At 45.9% G+C, this 14,181-nt stretch overlaps 1 protein-coding gene across 1 annotated transcript in view; it reads right to left on the minus strand.

The window, feature by feature from the left end:
* The window catches only part of Dnah2 (dynein axonemal heavy chain 2), a 132,490-nt gene that overhangs the window by 73,257 nt on the left and 45,052 nt on the right, over positions 1–14,181 (minus strand). Inside the window, exons 13-22 of the mRNA XM_008855967.2 lie at positions 8,400–8,546; positions 6,970–7,126; positions 6,357–6,596; positions 5,639–5,827; positions 5,294–5,441; positions 4,669–4,861; positions 1,323–1,332; positions 932–1,122; positions 644–800; positions 61–235 (exon numbers count right to left, since the gene is read on the minus strand). Coding sequence (XP_008854189.1) covers positions 61–235; positions 644–800; positions 932–1,122; positions 1,323–1,332; positions 4,669–4,861; positions 5,294–5,441; positions 5,639–5,827; positions 6,357–6,596; positions 6,970–7,126; positions 8,400–8,546 — 1,607 coding nt within the window. The remainder of the gene's footprint in view (positions 1–60; positions 236–643; positions 801–931; positions 1,123–1,322; positions 1,333–4,668; positions 4,862–5,293; positions 5,442–5,638; positions 5,828–6,356; positions 6,597–6,969; positions 7,127–8,399; positions 8,547–14,181) is intronic.

Below are 14,181 nucleotides of genomic sequence, written 5' to 3' on the forward strand. Positions count from 1 at the left end.
TTGAATGCAGAATAATCACAAAGCAAAGGCTAAAGGAGAGAGACTGGGAGCAAGGAGTACCTTTGAGTTCAAAATCTTCCAGGAGGTTGTGTGCCTTCTTCTTGAACTCATCAGCAGAGTGAATAAGGCCAGTCTTGAATTTCTCTTTGTGTTTCTTCAACATTTGCTCACTGTCCAGCAGTACTTGTTGGAAGGTGACCCACTCCCCATTGAGGCTGTCCAGCATCTCCAATACCTGGGAGAGAAAGCAGAATGACCTGACTCACAAGCATGAGGTCTGTCCTCAGCAAAGCTGGGGGGATGGAACTCAGAACATTCCATGCCAGGCAAGCACTGGCCATTGAGCCACACCCCTGCTCTTCACCAATACTTCTAAGCACCTTTTTCTGCTCCTCCAGACCAGAGTTCATGTATGAGCAGATGAAGCCCCCACTCCCTCCAGAAATCAAGCAGCAAGTTGCTGGGCCTAAAAGAAACCCATAAGCTGAGAAGTATCACCAGAATTAGTGTTGACTCTCAGGAGCTTCTGAATCTCTGTTGCTTCTCTGCTTCACCCCTGATGGCACAAGGTCCTCCACAGTCTGTCACAAATGTTATGGGCCAGAGAAGGGTGTGGGGTAGACCAAACACTGCTGGAACTTACACTGTCCGGAACCTGCACTTCATACTTCTCCAGAATGGCAAACTGCTCATGAATGGGAGGGATCTGAGTCTCCAGGCTGGGCAAATTATGCTGCAAGGTATCCATGAGCTGCAAACTGACCCCCAGTTCCTCCAGCGTCTGGGGAGGGCAGTTGATTCTAAAAGTCAGTAAAGAGAGTGCTGCAGGTGGAAAGCATACACACACACACACACACACACACACGCACACGCGCACACGCGCACACACACACACACACACACACACACACACACACACACTACGTCTTACTTCTCAGCGTTCTCCTTCAGGTAGGTATGCAGCTCCAGCAGGCGCCCAGCAGCCATCTCCTTGAGCAGAGTCGTGAACTTGTTCTGCCACTCGTTGCAGTGCTGCACCAATGAGAACTTGAGGTGTGAACAGTCCAGCAGTACAAACTGAATGTTGAGGACCGTCTCCTCCTTCTGCACATTGTTAGCCACCTCCGTGTATTCTCAGCGTTCTCCTTCAGGTAGGTATGCAGCTCCAGCAGGCGCCCAGCAGCCATCTCCTTGAGCAGAGTCGTGAACTTGTTCTGCCACTCGTTGCAGTGCTGCACCAATGAGAACTTGAGGTGTGAACAGTCCAGCAGTACAAACTGAATGTTGAGGACCGTCTCCTCCTTCTGCACATTGTTAGCCACCTCCGTGTAGCTGCAAAAGCCCCAGATTCCTGCTAGGAGGCTTTTCCTTAGACATGCCCTGCCCCTGCCCCAGCTCAAGCTCTCATTTCCTTCCTAGAAGGTTCTGTTCCCAGGTGTCACCAGGCTAGCCTATTCCCAGTAGACAACTGTGACCATGTCAATTTCTCAACTATTGGCTACAAGACAAAATAAAAGTCACAGTCTTCCATCTGGCTCTACAGACTCAGAGTTGTGTAGGTCTGGGTTGAGCTCACACTGTGATGCTTCTAGCTTCGTTGCTTCAAGCAGATGAGTTTTTGTTTTTCGTCTTGGGTTTTGTTTTGTTTTGTTTTGTTGTTGTTGTTGTTGTTTAAGAGACGGGCTTTTATATTTTCCGAGGCTGGCTTCAAACTCCTGATCTCAATGATTCTCCTGTCTCAGTTTCCTGAATAGCTGGGACTGCAGATGTGTGCCACTGCACCAACCTCCTGTGCTTTTCTCTGGTTTTGTTGTTGTTTATTTGCTGAACTATTCTGAGCTTTTGCTTCCTCACCTGTAATACAGTAATAACAGAGCCACCCCAGAGGATGTGCTGCTGTACAAAAACCCCTCTGCCTACTTCCTTTCCTGTACCCCTAGTCTGTTCTCTTCGGGGGAACACACTGGTGGACTCGAATCTGTACCTCTGTGCCATTTCCTCATGTGGGGTACCCTCCTCATTTGCCCATCTCTGCCTGCTGAAACCCCTAGAAAGCATAGCCCCAAAGGTACTTTCTTCATGAAAACTTTGGCTGGAAATTCCCTTTCTGCTATATGTGGATTTCAAATATCTTCCAAAGGTCCATGAATGGGCTGGAGAGATGACTCAGGTTAAGAGGGCTGGCTGCTCTTTCAGAGTACCTGCATTCAGTTCCCAGTACCCACATGGCAGATAACAACTGTCTATAACTCCAGTTCCAGGTTACAGGGGCTCTGATACCCTCTTCTGGCCTCCACGTGCATTTCACACACATGGTGCTCTTACATACATGTAGGCAAAACACTCATATGCATAAAATAAAAATAAATGAACCAGCCGGGCGTGGTGGCACACACCTGAAGTCCCAGCACTTGGGAGGCAGAGGCAGGCAGATCTCTGTGAATTCAAGGCCAGCCTGGTCTACATAGTGAGTTCCAGGACAGCTAGGGCTACAGGGAAAGCCTGCTTCAAAAAGACAAAAAAAAAATTAAATTAAATTAAATAAAACATAAATAAATAAATAAATAAATAAATAAATAAATAAATAAATAAATCAAAGGTTCATGTATTAAAAGCTCAGGCTCCAGCTTGGTGCTACTGGGAGGTAGTGGAAACTTTAAGAGATGAACCTAGTGGGAAGTCTTTAAGAGATGAGTCCTAGTGGGAACATCACTGGGGGTGTGCCTTGGAGAGAAGTATGGGACCCTGGCCCCCTTCTCTCTCTTTCATTCTAAGCCACGAGGTGTGCAGCTTTGCTTCTACTACAGCATGTTTCATCCATAAGCCCAAGCAATGGTGCCATCTGGTCATGGACTACACTTACCCAAACTGAATCAAAACAAACCTCTCTCTCTCTCTCTCTCTCTCTCTCTCTCTCTCTCTCTCTCTAGGGATATTTGGTTACTTGGTCTTTTTGAGACAGGGTCTCCCTGTAGTAGCCCCAGCTGGCCTGGAACTATATAGATCAAGCTGGTCTCAACCACACACAGAGATCCACCTGCCTCTGCCTCCTGAGTGCTGGGATTAAAGACATGCACTACCACACCAGGCTTCAAACTTTTTCTCCTGATAAGTTGATTTTCTCATTTTTTTTTTTTGTGGTAATGAAAACTGACTAACACACCTAGAGAACTTCCCTGGCACCTCGCACACTTGGAGGTAGTATGCATTGCATTGAATTAGTGCAATCATAGCAAGTACAGCAACATGTTTGTAGCTGTCACAGAGTACATATATGTGTGTGTATACATATGTATATCTAATAACTGTTCAAACAGTCTAAAGTAGGTTGTATAATATCGGTTTCACAGGAAACTGAGACTAGAGAATATAAAAAGCCTGCCTGGTCAGGGTGGGAAGCCCAAGACTTCCAAGCATTCTGCAGCTAGCACTCCATTAGCAATGCTTTTATCTTCCTTATCACATTATCACCCATGGGAGAAAGACCTTATGCAGTTATTTTCTTCCATTTTGTTTTGGTTTTGTTTTGTTTTGATGAGATGGGGTCTCCCTGTAGCCCCAGCTGACCTGGAACTCACTACGTAGATCAGGGTAGCCTCAATCTGGCCTGTCTCTGCCTCCCAAGTGCTGGGATTAAAGTTGTAGGCCACCACACCTGGCTTTATTTTCTTCCTTAAAAAAAAAAATCTTGGGGGCTAGAAAGATGGCTCAGTGGTTAAGAGCACTGGCTGCTCTTGCAGGGGACCCAGATTCGATTCTCAGCACCCACATGGTGGCTAACAACCATCCATAACTCCAGTTCCAGGAGAATCCGATGCCCTCTTTTGACCTCTGCAGGCATTGCATGACACAGGTGCACTACATACAGATAAAAAAAAAAATCTCCAAAGCCCATAGGACAATTGTATTGAATAAATGAATACCCATGGCCAGTGGTCCATGGAAATTCAGACAATTAAGGCCTGAATTTAAGAATCTTCTTCAATTTAATTCCAACCTATCACCTTAGAGTTGAGTAAAGTGCCCTCTCTTTTTTACTTTACTTCCTCCTCCTCCTCCTTCCCCTTTATCTTCCTCCTCCCTTCTTCCTCTTCCTCCTCCCTTCTTCTTCCTCTCTTCCTCCTTATCTTCCTCCCTCCTCTTCCTTTTTTCCTCCTCCCTTCCTCTCCCCCCTCATCCTCCTCCCTTTTTCCTCTTTTCCTCCTCCTCTTTCTCCTTCTCCTCCTTCCTCTTCCTTCTTCTCTCTTCATCCTCTCTTCCTCCTCCTCTTCCTCCTTTTCTTCTTGTGGCAAAATCTTGCTATGTAGCTCAGGCTAGCCTCAAACTATAATGCTTCTGTCTCATCCTCCCAAGCTATGGGATTGCTATAGGTCTGTGCCACCACACCCAGATTTCATCTTTCAGCTCTCTAGCATTTTCTTCTTCCCAATGGAACCTGCTATCCTTGCCCAAACAGCTGTTTTTCCTTAAGTCTTGTCCAGCTCTTTCTGGATCTCTACCCTTGAGAAACAAAGGCCCAATGCCTTCAGTCCTGCTCTTTTCCTATAGTTGAGGACACATAATGTCTGTACCTGCTGCTCTACTGTCCTCTTCCCATGTCTCTGGACCCCAGTCTCCTCTAGCGAACTCTATACTTGTAGATACTCAAACCTCCATTTCTCCACTTACCGGGCAATGTCAGCATCAAAAGAAGAGACAGGGGGATTAAGGCGCTGGTAGCGACGAATGAAGGAGTCCTTGTTGATCTCCCAGATTTCCCGATACATGTCCCAGGTCTTGAGGTAATTCTGCATCAGGCTTGCGTTGTTAGTCATGCCACTGCTGATCTGGGCCTGGATTTTCTTAATGTCCTCATCTCGCTCTTCAGGAGACCAAGAAAAATGTTTCTCTCCAACATTCACTCCAGTCTAAGCCCTAGCCCTGGACCTTCCACTCCAACACAAGTTCCCCCAAAGAAATGTACTCAACCATGAACATTAGAAAACAGAAGAAGCAGCAAGTGAAATTTTAGTCCTGTGTCTCTTCCACAGGACCAGAGGTCTCTCCTGTAGAGATCAAGGCCACTCCTAGTACAGTACCAGTCTCACACTTGTCCTTGTTCATCTCCCACCCCAATTCTCAAAATCCACAAGTATCAGTCACCTGATCTCAAACACCTCCCAGCCAGTGCACTGTCCTTCAGTCTGGCCCCTTAGCTGGGTTTCCCACCAGATACACCAGACCAGTGGTCTCTCCTCCTAGCTCCACTCAGTTTAATATCTCCCATGGTGTGCCCTCACCACAGCCCACTCACCCACAAGTACATGGATGGGTTCTCGATGTATCTTGCATTTGATGAGGATATCAGGGAGGTGGTGGAAGACAGAAATGGTGGAAAAGAGGTGGCTGCCAATGTCATTGACCACACTTGCCAAAGTCTGAAGGGTAGGTGAGAATTCCACCTACGGAAAAGCACAGCAGAGAGGGCCTTAGCACAGCCCATCAAGGAGGTGCACCTCAGGACTGGTAAAGCTGAACACTTCAGACTGGGCCTGAGGCCATAGGAGAGTCAAGGCAGAGGACTAAATTAAAGAACCGGGAAGAAACTAAGGATTAAAGTGTGATAGTTTTGAGGTGCTGGAGGCTCAATGACCCCTACCTGTGCCACACCTCCCTGTGTATCATTCTGTAAGATGACAAGTACTCGGAAAAGTGGGTTCGGAATGGTCTTGCCATCCCCATTGATGGCCTTGGATAGTTCCAGCAGTGACCACTTCACATTCAGGCGGAGGGCATCCTCCATCATGTGGTCCAGCCGAATCGTGTACAGCAACCACTGCTGCTGAATCTGGTAGGAAGACGGGGCAAGAGAGAGAATCCTTCAGGGAAACCAGAGGCAGCCCTGGGAAATGAGGAGAAACTGGCAGGGAAAAGAACAAAACAGTCCCAGAAAGTCCAGAATCCTGATTACGGCAGGGAGAAGCTTGACAAATTCAAGGTGACCAAATCTGGGACCAGAGCAGAATATCTGAAAAACATCCATTGGGGGTGCTGGAGAGATGGCTCAGCAGCTGAGAGCACTGGCTGCCTTTGCTGAGGGCCCAGGTTCGATTCCCACATGGCAGCTACGAACCATCCTCAACTCCAGTTCCAGGGGAATCAGAAGCCTTCTTCTGACCTCCGCGGCATTGTACACATGGGTGCACTCACATACATGCAGGCAATACACTTATACACATAAAATAAAAATAATAAATAAAATATTTAAAAAAAGAAAAACATACATTGGGAAAAAGCCAGAGAGCCAAGAGAGCTGTCTGATGGGACGGGAGGGAATGTGGGTTTCCCTACCACAAACCCGAGTTACAGTTGTCTACCTCAGGGCCATCATTCTTGAAGACTTCGTAGGAGTTGGTCATGATGTTCACCACATCCTGATGCAGGCTCATCAGTTTCTGCTGTACAGCCATCCGGTGTTCTCTCTGCGTCTCCTCGAACTCCAGGCCCCTGTACACCCGTTTGCCACTGACACGCACCAGTAGCATTTCTGATATCTCCTGGGCCCGCCAGCCAATGGTCAAAGTGGAGGCCTTGAAGTCATTCACAATCATCTGTACCTAAAATCACACAGTTCATGGGTGGCACCTTCTATGACATTATTGCCAGCCGAACTATACCCCTTCCCATGAGTTTCAGATTGGGAAGAGGCCCTTTGGATGTTATTCTCCTGCAGAGTGGAGTGGCTGACATTTAAAAAAAAAATCCTTCTCAGTGGAGGAATACTTGCCTAGCATGCACAAGACCCTGGGTTCAATTCCCAGCACCAAATATAGGAAGAGAGGGGGCATGTCCTTCCTCAAGCATACTTGATTTCTTTTCTAATACTCCTAGGTCTCTCCTCCATTACCCACGGCTCAGGTGTTGATCACCCTTTCTATCAGCCTTTCTGTCAGCCTTATAGACCTTAATCGTCTTATGGCCAGGGCCCACCTTGCTGGCGTGTATGCGGCACTCAGTGATAAAGAAGGCACTGGCCCCTTTCAGGGCCCAATGCAGCTTCTTCAGTCCTGGGTGGATCTTCTTATCCAGGAATCGGATACACTCTTTGAACAGGGCCTGCTCATCTGGAGACAGCATGGCAATAATCCTGTGTAAAACAAAGGACTAGTACTTAGTGGAAAAAAACTGTGAAGCCCTCTCCTCCATGTCAGGAAACTTTGAAGCCATTTCTGAAAGTTGCAGTCTAAACTAGAGCTTTCTAAAGAAACTGTCTGTGATATAATGCAAATGTTCAAGTGTGTTGCCCAGGGGAAGAAGTAGATAGAGGTGTTTGCAATCAAGCCTGACAAGTTAATTCCCTGGGGCCTACATGACAGGAAAGAACCATCTCCTTCAAGTTGCTCTCTGATCTTCACATACACACTGTGACAAATGGGCTCTCCTCCACCACCATCACACACACTTTTTTTTTTTTTTTGGCTTTTTGAAACAGGGTCTCCCTATAGCCCCAGCTGGCCTGAGCTTACTATGTAGACCAGGCTGGCTTCAAACTCACAGAGATCCACATGCTTCTGCCTCCCAAATGCTGGGATTAAAGGTGTGTGCCACCACGCCTGGTGACAATAGGCAATTTTTAATTAAGTAGTTTAAATAGCAATAGCTACATGCAGCTAGAGGCTACCACACTGTATGTAGCCTTTCTAGACAAACAAAGACTGGACTTTCACTGAGTTGAGAAAGGTACCTGATAAGGTCTGAATGATTGTGTCTTCCCAAAATGCCTATGTTCAGTTCTTCCCTTCCAATGTGACAATGCTAGGCTGTGGAGCTTTGGGAAGTGATTAGGGCATCAAAGTGAAGCATTCATGAATAGGATCAGTGCCTTGATTCTGAGACCTATGACAGCCCCTGTCTCTTCTATCATGTGAAGACACTGCAAGAAGGTAGCCACTTAGGAGCCAGGAAGTGGGACTTCATCTAACACTGAACCTTCTTATACCTTGATCTTGAACTTCCTAGCTCCTAGAACTGTGAGCAATGAACTCAGTTCTTTCTAAACCACCCAGATTATGGTATCTTGTTATAGAAATCTCACCCCAGAGATGGGTACCAGAGTTCAGACTGAAAGAAGGGTTAGATGGGGGCAGCACAGCCTTTGTTCAGTGAATCTGATATCATTCTGTGGCCATAATCCTAAAGCCACCCATGGTCAAGCGTCCTGCTATGAGGGAGGGGCTGGTTGCTTTTGCTCTCTCTCCTACACTTAAAAGACAAAACTGTAAGGGAGAGAAATAATTGTAGGGCCACAGGAAAGAGTGTGGGAAAGAAATGTAAGGACAGGAGAAACAGACGCTAGCATTGGGAGGTAAGACGAAGGGCTGCCGTAGCATCCAGAAGGGCTGGGTGAGGGTAGAACCCACCTGTTGTAGTCTCGAGCAACAAGTAGCAGATTCTCCCGCAGAATGCGCAGGTCCTCGGCTCGTTCTGCCACGTTCATCACATAGTGGGGCGTCTCAAACAGCAGCCGCTCCCAGTAATCGATCTCCACAAAGAGAATCAGAAGCGTCCTGAAAGAAAGCAGAAAAGCTGAGGGACTGCTTTTAGGGAACAGTCTGGTGCTGACAGCAGAAAAAGGAGCGCAAGAGTGGGGAGCACAAAGGAACTGAGAGGCAGGAAGTGAAACAGAACCTCTAGGTGACAGAGGCAGACTGGACAGAGTTGCATTTGCTTCTTCCCCAAATGGTGAGAACAGCAACAAAAGGGATTTCTGCATGTGTAACGCACATGCCCACCAGTGTGAAGAGACAACAAACAAAACCTGGAAGTTGAACAGTAGATGGTGGATGAGGAGCAGAGGGGTATGCCAAGTGGGCAACAGCAACAGCTAGGAAGCCACAGCTCTCTAAAGGCCCCAGGGGCTGTAGCTTCAAGGAAATCTCCAGAAGGGGCTTTGAAAGTGGGACTCAAACAGGAAAACCAGTGGAAATTTTAAGAAAGAGCTTTCCCGTGACCTACTTATGCAGTTTGGCAGGGCCCTTCCCTCATTCCAGGAAAGCATTGGAGGCTTGTTGTCTGGTAAAGGCAGTAGAGGGGCAAGAGGAGCCTCGAGGACCTTGACTGGGGATCCCAGGCTAAGCTGAAGCAGAGTAATGTATTGAGGGCAGAACAATCACATGCTCAGGGTTAAGATCCCAGCCTTCATTCTAAGAAATCCACACTCTGGCAGTGAACTTGTGGTCACAGAAAAAACCTAATTTGTCAGAAATGTCTAAGAATGATGACCTTGAAAATACTTCCTAAAGTGTTGCCCAGATGACAGCATCAGGGTTCCCAATTGAAAAACCCCATCCACCCCTCACCAGAGCTTTCAATCAGCTTCTAGTTCCCTTCTTTAATTCCAGCAATCAGGAAGCAGAGGCAGGTGATCTCTGTGAGATCATGAACCGGCAGGTCTACATAGTGAGTTCCAGGCTGGTCAGGGCTACACAGTGAGACTCTGTCTCAAAAAATTATGTGAATACAGCTTGAAGGATCATGAGACAAATGGAACATTTTTATTCTTATTCTAACTTGGAAAGGCTCTTGTTTGCTTGCTTTGGCATTTTGAGACAAGGTCTCCTGTTACCCAGGCTGGTCTTGAACTCACTCAAGATAACCACCAACCCCCAATCCTCCTGTCTCCATCTCCCAAGCACTGAGGTGACAGACATACACCACTACATCCAGCTCCAAGAGCTCTTTTGATGTTGCTTCTTATAGCATTCTGTTCTTGCTTCATGGATTCTCTCATACTTCTCTTATTTCTCTGAGCATGTCACTGACAGTTTTGTTGCTTTATCTTATGTTGAGGAATTCTTTTGATCCCTTCTGCTTGTTTGACTTTGTTTGGCTTCTACTGTTAGTGCTCAGAGAGAAATGACAGCAGAAGTATTTTTTTAATATTTTTAAAGAAAAGGGCAAGGTAAAACTGACAGAAACCTCTCATAAGATAGAGGGAAAAAAAAGGACACAGAGGTAGAAGGCAGAGATGACCTTGTATGGAGAAAGAATAGTAACTCTCCCATTAATAATTTTATGTTATGTGTTAGAATGCTAATATTTTGGGAATGCTGTGTTGAATACAAAAATTAATTTCATGCATTTGTTGCCTTTTTTAAAAAAAACAGGGTTTCAGGGCTGGAGAGGTGCTTCATTGGTTAAGAGAACCGGCTGCTCTTGCTAAGGAACTGGGTTCGATTCCCAGCACCCACATGGCAGCTAACAACTGTCAGTAACTCCAGTTCCAGGGGATCTGATGCCCTCTTCTGACCTCCGAGAGCACTGCATGACATGGGTGCACTTACATACATGCAGACAATACACACAAAATAAAAATAATAAATAAAATGTTAAAAAGAAGAAAAAAAGAAAGAAAGAAACAAAGTCTCGCTGTAGCCCTGGCTGGTCTGGAACTCGCTATGTAGACCAGCCTTGATCTCACAGAGATCTGCCTGCCTCTGCTGGGGATTAAAGGCATACCACCACAGCTGACATTTATTAATATCATGCATTTGTTGCCTTTTTTTAAACAAATGTCATGCATTTTTATTGCCTGAGTCCTTTGCCTCCTACATGCAGTGATCTCCTTTCCATTCTTGCTGCCACTCCTCTGCCACCCAGGGATCATCATGGCACCTGACATCTGAAACAGCCATTCAGACAGATATCACTATGGGAGTCCAGCTTCCTCTCCACCACTCCAGCACTTGTCTCAAGTCTTCCAAACCACCTATTCTCTGATTCATAAGAACCTTCAGGCCACTGAGCTCTGATTTTTATTTCCCTCCCATCTTCACTTTCTCCTCCACATAATATTTATTCATTCATTCAGTCAGTCAGTCATTCTGGGTTTGGAACCCAGGGTCTCCTCCCTGCTAAGTACACACCCTCCCTCAACTCTGAGCTGCACTCTCAGTCTTAACCACTCTCTTTACCAGTCCTTACCCTCTTTTCTCATTCTTTTATCTAAATCACTTACAAAAGCCCTAGCCCTGATGAAATCCACTGGCCTTCAGGCTAAGTCACATGAAGGCAGCTGAGCTCCACAGAAGAAAGTCACATGGCCACATAGGTTAGTCCTGCTGCACTCTAAATTCTCCCCTGGGGCCTGACAGAGTTCTCCAGGCTGCGCTCTTAGTCCCTTCAGGGCACTGTACATTCTTAACAGTCTGCTCAAAACTGGTTTCCCCTCCCCAGCAGAAAGCCATCAGGTGAGAATTAAACCTGGCTCATGCAGTAAACCATGTGCCCTTACCTGTCTCTATGCCTAGGTTCCTTCCCACTTAGGAAAGTTGCTCCTCTTACTACTAACTACTCCTCAGGGCTCTGTTCAACCACTCTGACCCTCTTTCGGATGCCATACTCTCCAGCTTTCCTCTACCTACTAGTTCCTTTCCATCACTGGAATAGGACCAAATTTCTACAGTCTTTAAAAGTGCCAGGCGTGGTGGTGCACGCCTTTAATTTAACCCAGCACTTGGGAGACAGGGGAAGGCAGACCTCTGTGAGTTCAAGGCCAGCCTCGTCTACATAGCGAGTTCTAGGACAGCTGGTCTACAGGGAGACCCTGTCTCAAAAAAGACCAAAAAATAAATAATAAAAAACAACAACAATAAAAGTAAGTGTAATAACTGCCAGGTATGGTGACCCATGCCTTTAATCCTAGTACTCAGGAGGCAGAGGCAGGAGAATCTCTGTGAGGCTGAGGCTAGCTTGGTCAACACAGTGAGTTCCAGGCTAGCTGGGGCTACAGAGAAATGCTGTCTCCCACCCTTACCTTTCAAACAACTCACCAAGGACTTTGGTTTTTTGTTTTTTGAGACACGGTCTCCCTGTAGCCCCAGCTGGCCTGGTACTCGCTTATATGCATGCAGACAATACACTCATGCACATAAACATAATAATAATAAATAAAATATTATTTAAATTAAGAAAGGGCAGGGGGGACTGGAGAGATGGCCCAGTAGTTAAGAGCACTGGCTGCTCTTGCTGAGAACCTGGGTTTGGTTCCCAGCACTCACACGGCAGCTAACAACCATCCACAACTCTAGTTAACAGGGGATTCATCTCCCCCTTCTGACCTCCAAGGGCACAACATAAGTGTACTTACACACATGCAGGTAATATACTCATATACATAAAATAAAAATAAATAAAATAAGCTCAGCATGGTGGCACACACTTTTAATCCCAGCACTCAGGAGGTGGAGGCAGGTGGATCTCTATGAATTCAAGGCCAGCCTGGTCTGCATAGTGAGTTTCAGTCCAGCTGGGACTACAGGGAGACCCTGTCTCAAAAAGACCAAAAAACAGTAATAATAAAAAAATTAAATATTTAAGCCAGGCATGGTGGTGCATGCCTTTAATCCCAGCACTTAGGAGGCAGAGGCAGGTAGATCTCTGTGAGCTCAAGGCCAGCCTGGTCTACATAGTGAGTTCCAGGACAGCTGGGGCTACAGGGAGACCCTGTCTCAAAAAGACCAAAAAAATAAAAATAAATAAAAAATAAAATAAAATAAATAAATATTTAAGAAAAAGAAAAAAGTTGTATGAACTGGGTGACAGTCTCAGTTAACACAAATGCAAGCTGTATATATTTGCTGATGAATTCTTTCTGGGACTGGGCTGCCCTGTGACTCAGATACACACACACACACACACACACACACACACACACACACACATACATATATGACTTCATATACCCTGCTCATAACTGGCATCAGGAAAGAGGTTATCTCAAAGGAGGCTCTCCCTTTTCAAACAAGATGTACTTTACTTCCCCAAAGAACATTTGCTGTGACCCACAGAAGATCTTCTTGGAGCTGGGTGTGGTGGCACATGCCTTTAGTCCCAGCATTTATGAGGCATAGACAGGCGTATCTCTCCCAGTTCCAGGCTATCCTGATCTACATAGGGAGTTCCAGGCCAGCTGGGACTACATAGTGAGACCCTGTCTCAAAAGAAACAAACAAGCAAAAATTAATACCGCGACCCAAGAAGATGTTCTTAGAGTGTTCTGCCCCTAAGAAGTCAGTGTGGCTTTCACCAATGTTGATATCACCAATTTTGTTGAAAAACAATGTTTTCTTTTTACTTTTGGTTTTTTGAGGCAGTGTCTCACGTAGTCCCAGCTGGCATGGAACTCATTATGTAGCTAAGAATAACCTTGAACTCCTAGTCTTCCTGCCTCCATTCCCAAGTGCACCACCATTCCTAGCTGAAAACTGAAACTGGGGGAAGTTGGGTTTTTTTTATCTATTTATTTTTATTTTAGGTGTATGAGTGTTATGCCTGTATATATGTAAGTGCACCTGTGTCATGCAATACCTACAGAGAACAGAAGAGGGCACTGAATCCCCTGGAACTGGAGTTGTTAGCCACTATGTGAGTACTGGGAACCAAACCCAGGTCCTCAGCAAGAGCAGCCAGCTCTCTTAACTGCTGAGCCATCTCTCCAGTGCCAGTCTTTTTTTATTTAAACAGTGTCTCACTAAGTAGCCCTGGTTGGCCTGGAACTCTCTATGTAGAACAAGCTGGCCTTGAACTCACAGAGATCTGCCTGCCTCTGCCTCCCAACTCCTGGGATTAAAGACATGGGCCATTATACCTGGCCCCAAAAACAGTTGTTTTTAATAGAAAAAAACATAATTGGTATGTTTCTCCTTAGATATTTAGCTCTTATACACTCAAGTAAAAGTTGCAATTAGTGAAGACATATTTTTAAATAATTTTACTCAAGGTATATGGCTTATTAATTTAATGTTAACTATGAGGTAATTTGCTATCCATTTAAATTTTGGGGTAAAAAACCAGCACTTTCAGGCTGGGCGTGGTGGCACACACCTTTAATCTCAGCACTTGGGAGGCAGAGGCAGGTGGATCTCTATGAGTTCAAGGCCAGCCTGGTCTACACAGTGAGTTCCAGGACAGCTGGGGCTACAAGAAGACCCTGCCTCAAAAAGACAAAAAAACAAAAAACAAAAAACAACACTTTCTAATATAAAAACTTGCCTGGCGTGGTGGCACACGCCTTTAATCCCAGCACTTGGGAAGCAGAGGCAGATGGATCTCTATGAGTTCAAGGCCAGCCTGGTCTACATAGTGAGTTCCAGGACAGCTAGGACTACAGGGAGACCCTGTCTCAAAAAGACCAATAAATAA

Source organism: Nannospalax galili, unplaced genomic scaffold, assembly GCF_000622305.1.
Source record: "Nannospalax galili isolate Female #2095 unplaced genomic scaffold, S.galili_v1.0 scaffold146, whole genome shotgun sequence".
NCBI lineage: Eukaryota > Metazoa > Chordata > Mammalia > Rodentia > Spalacidae > Nannospalax > Nannospalax galili.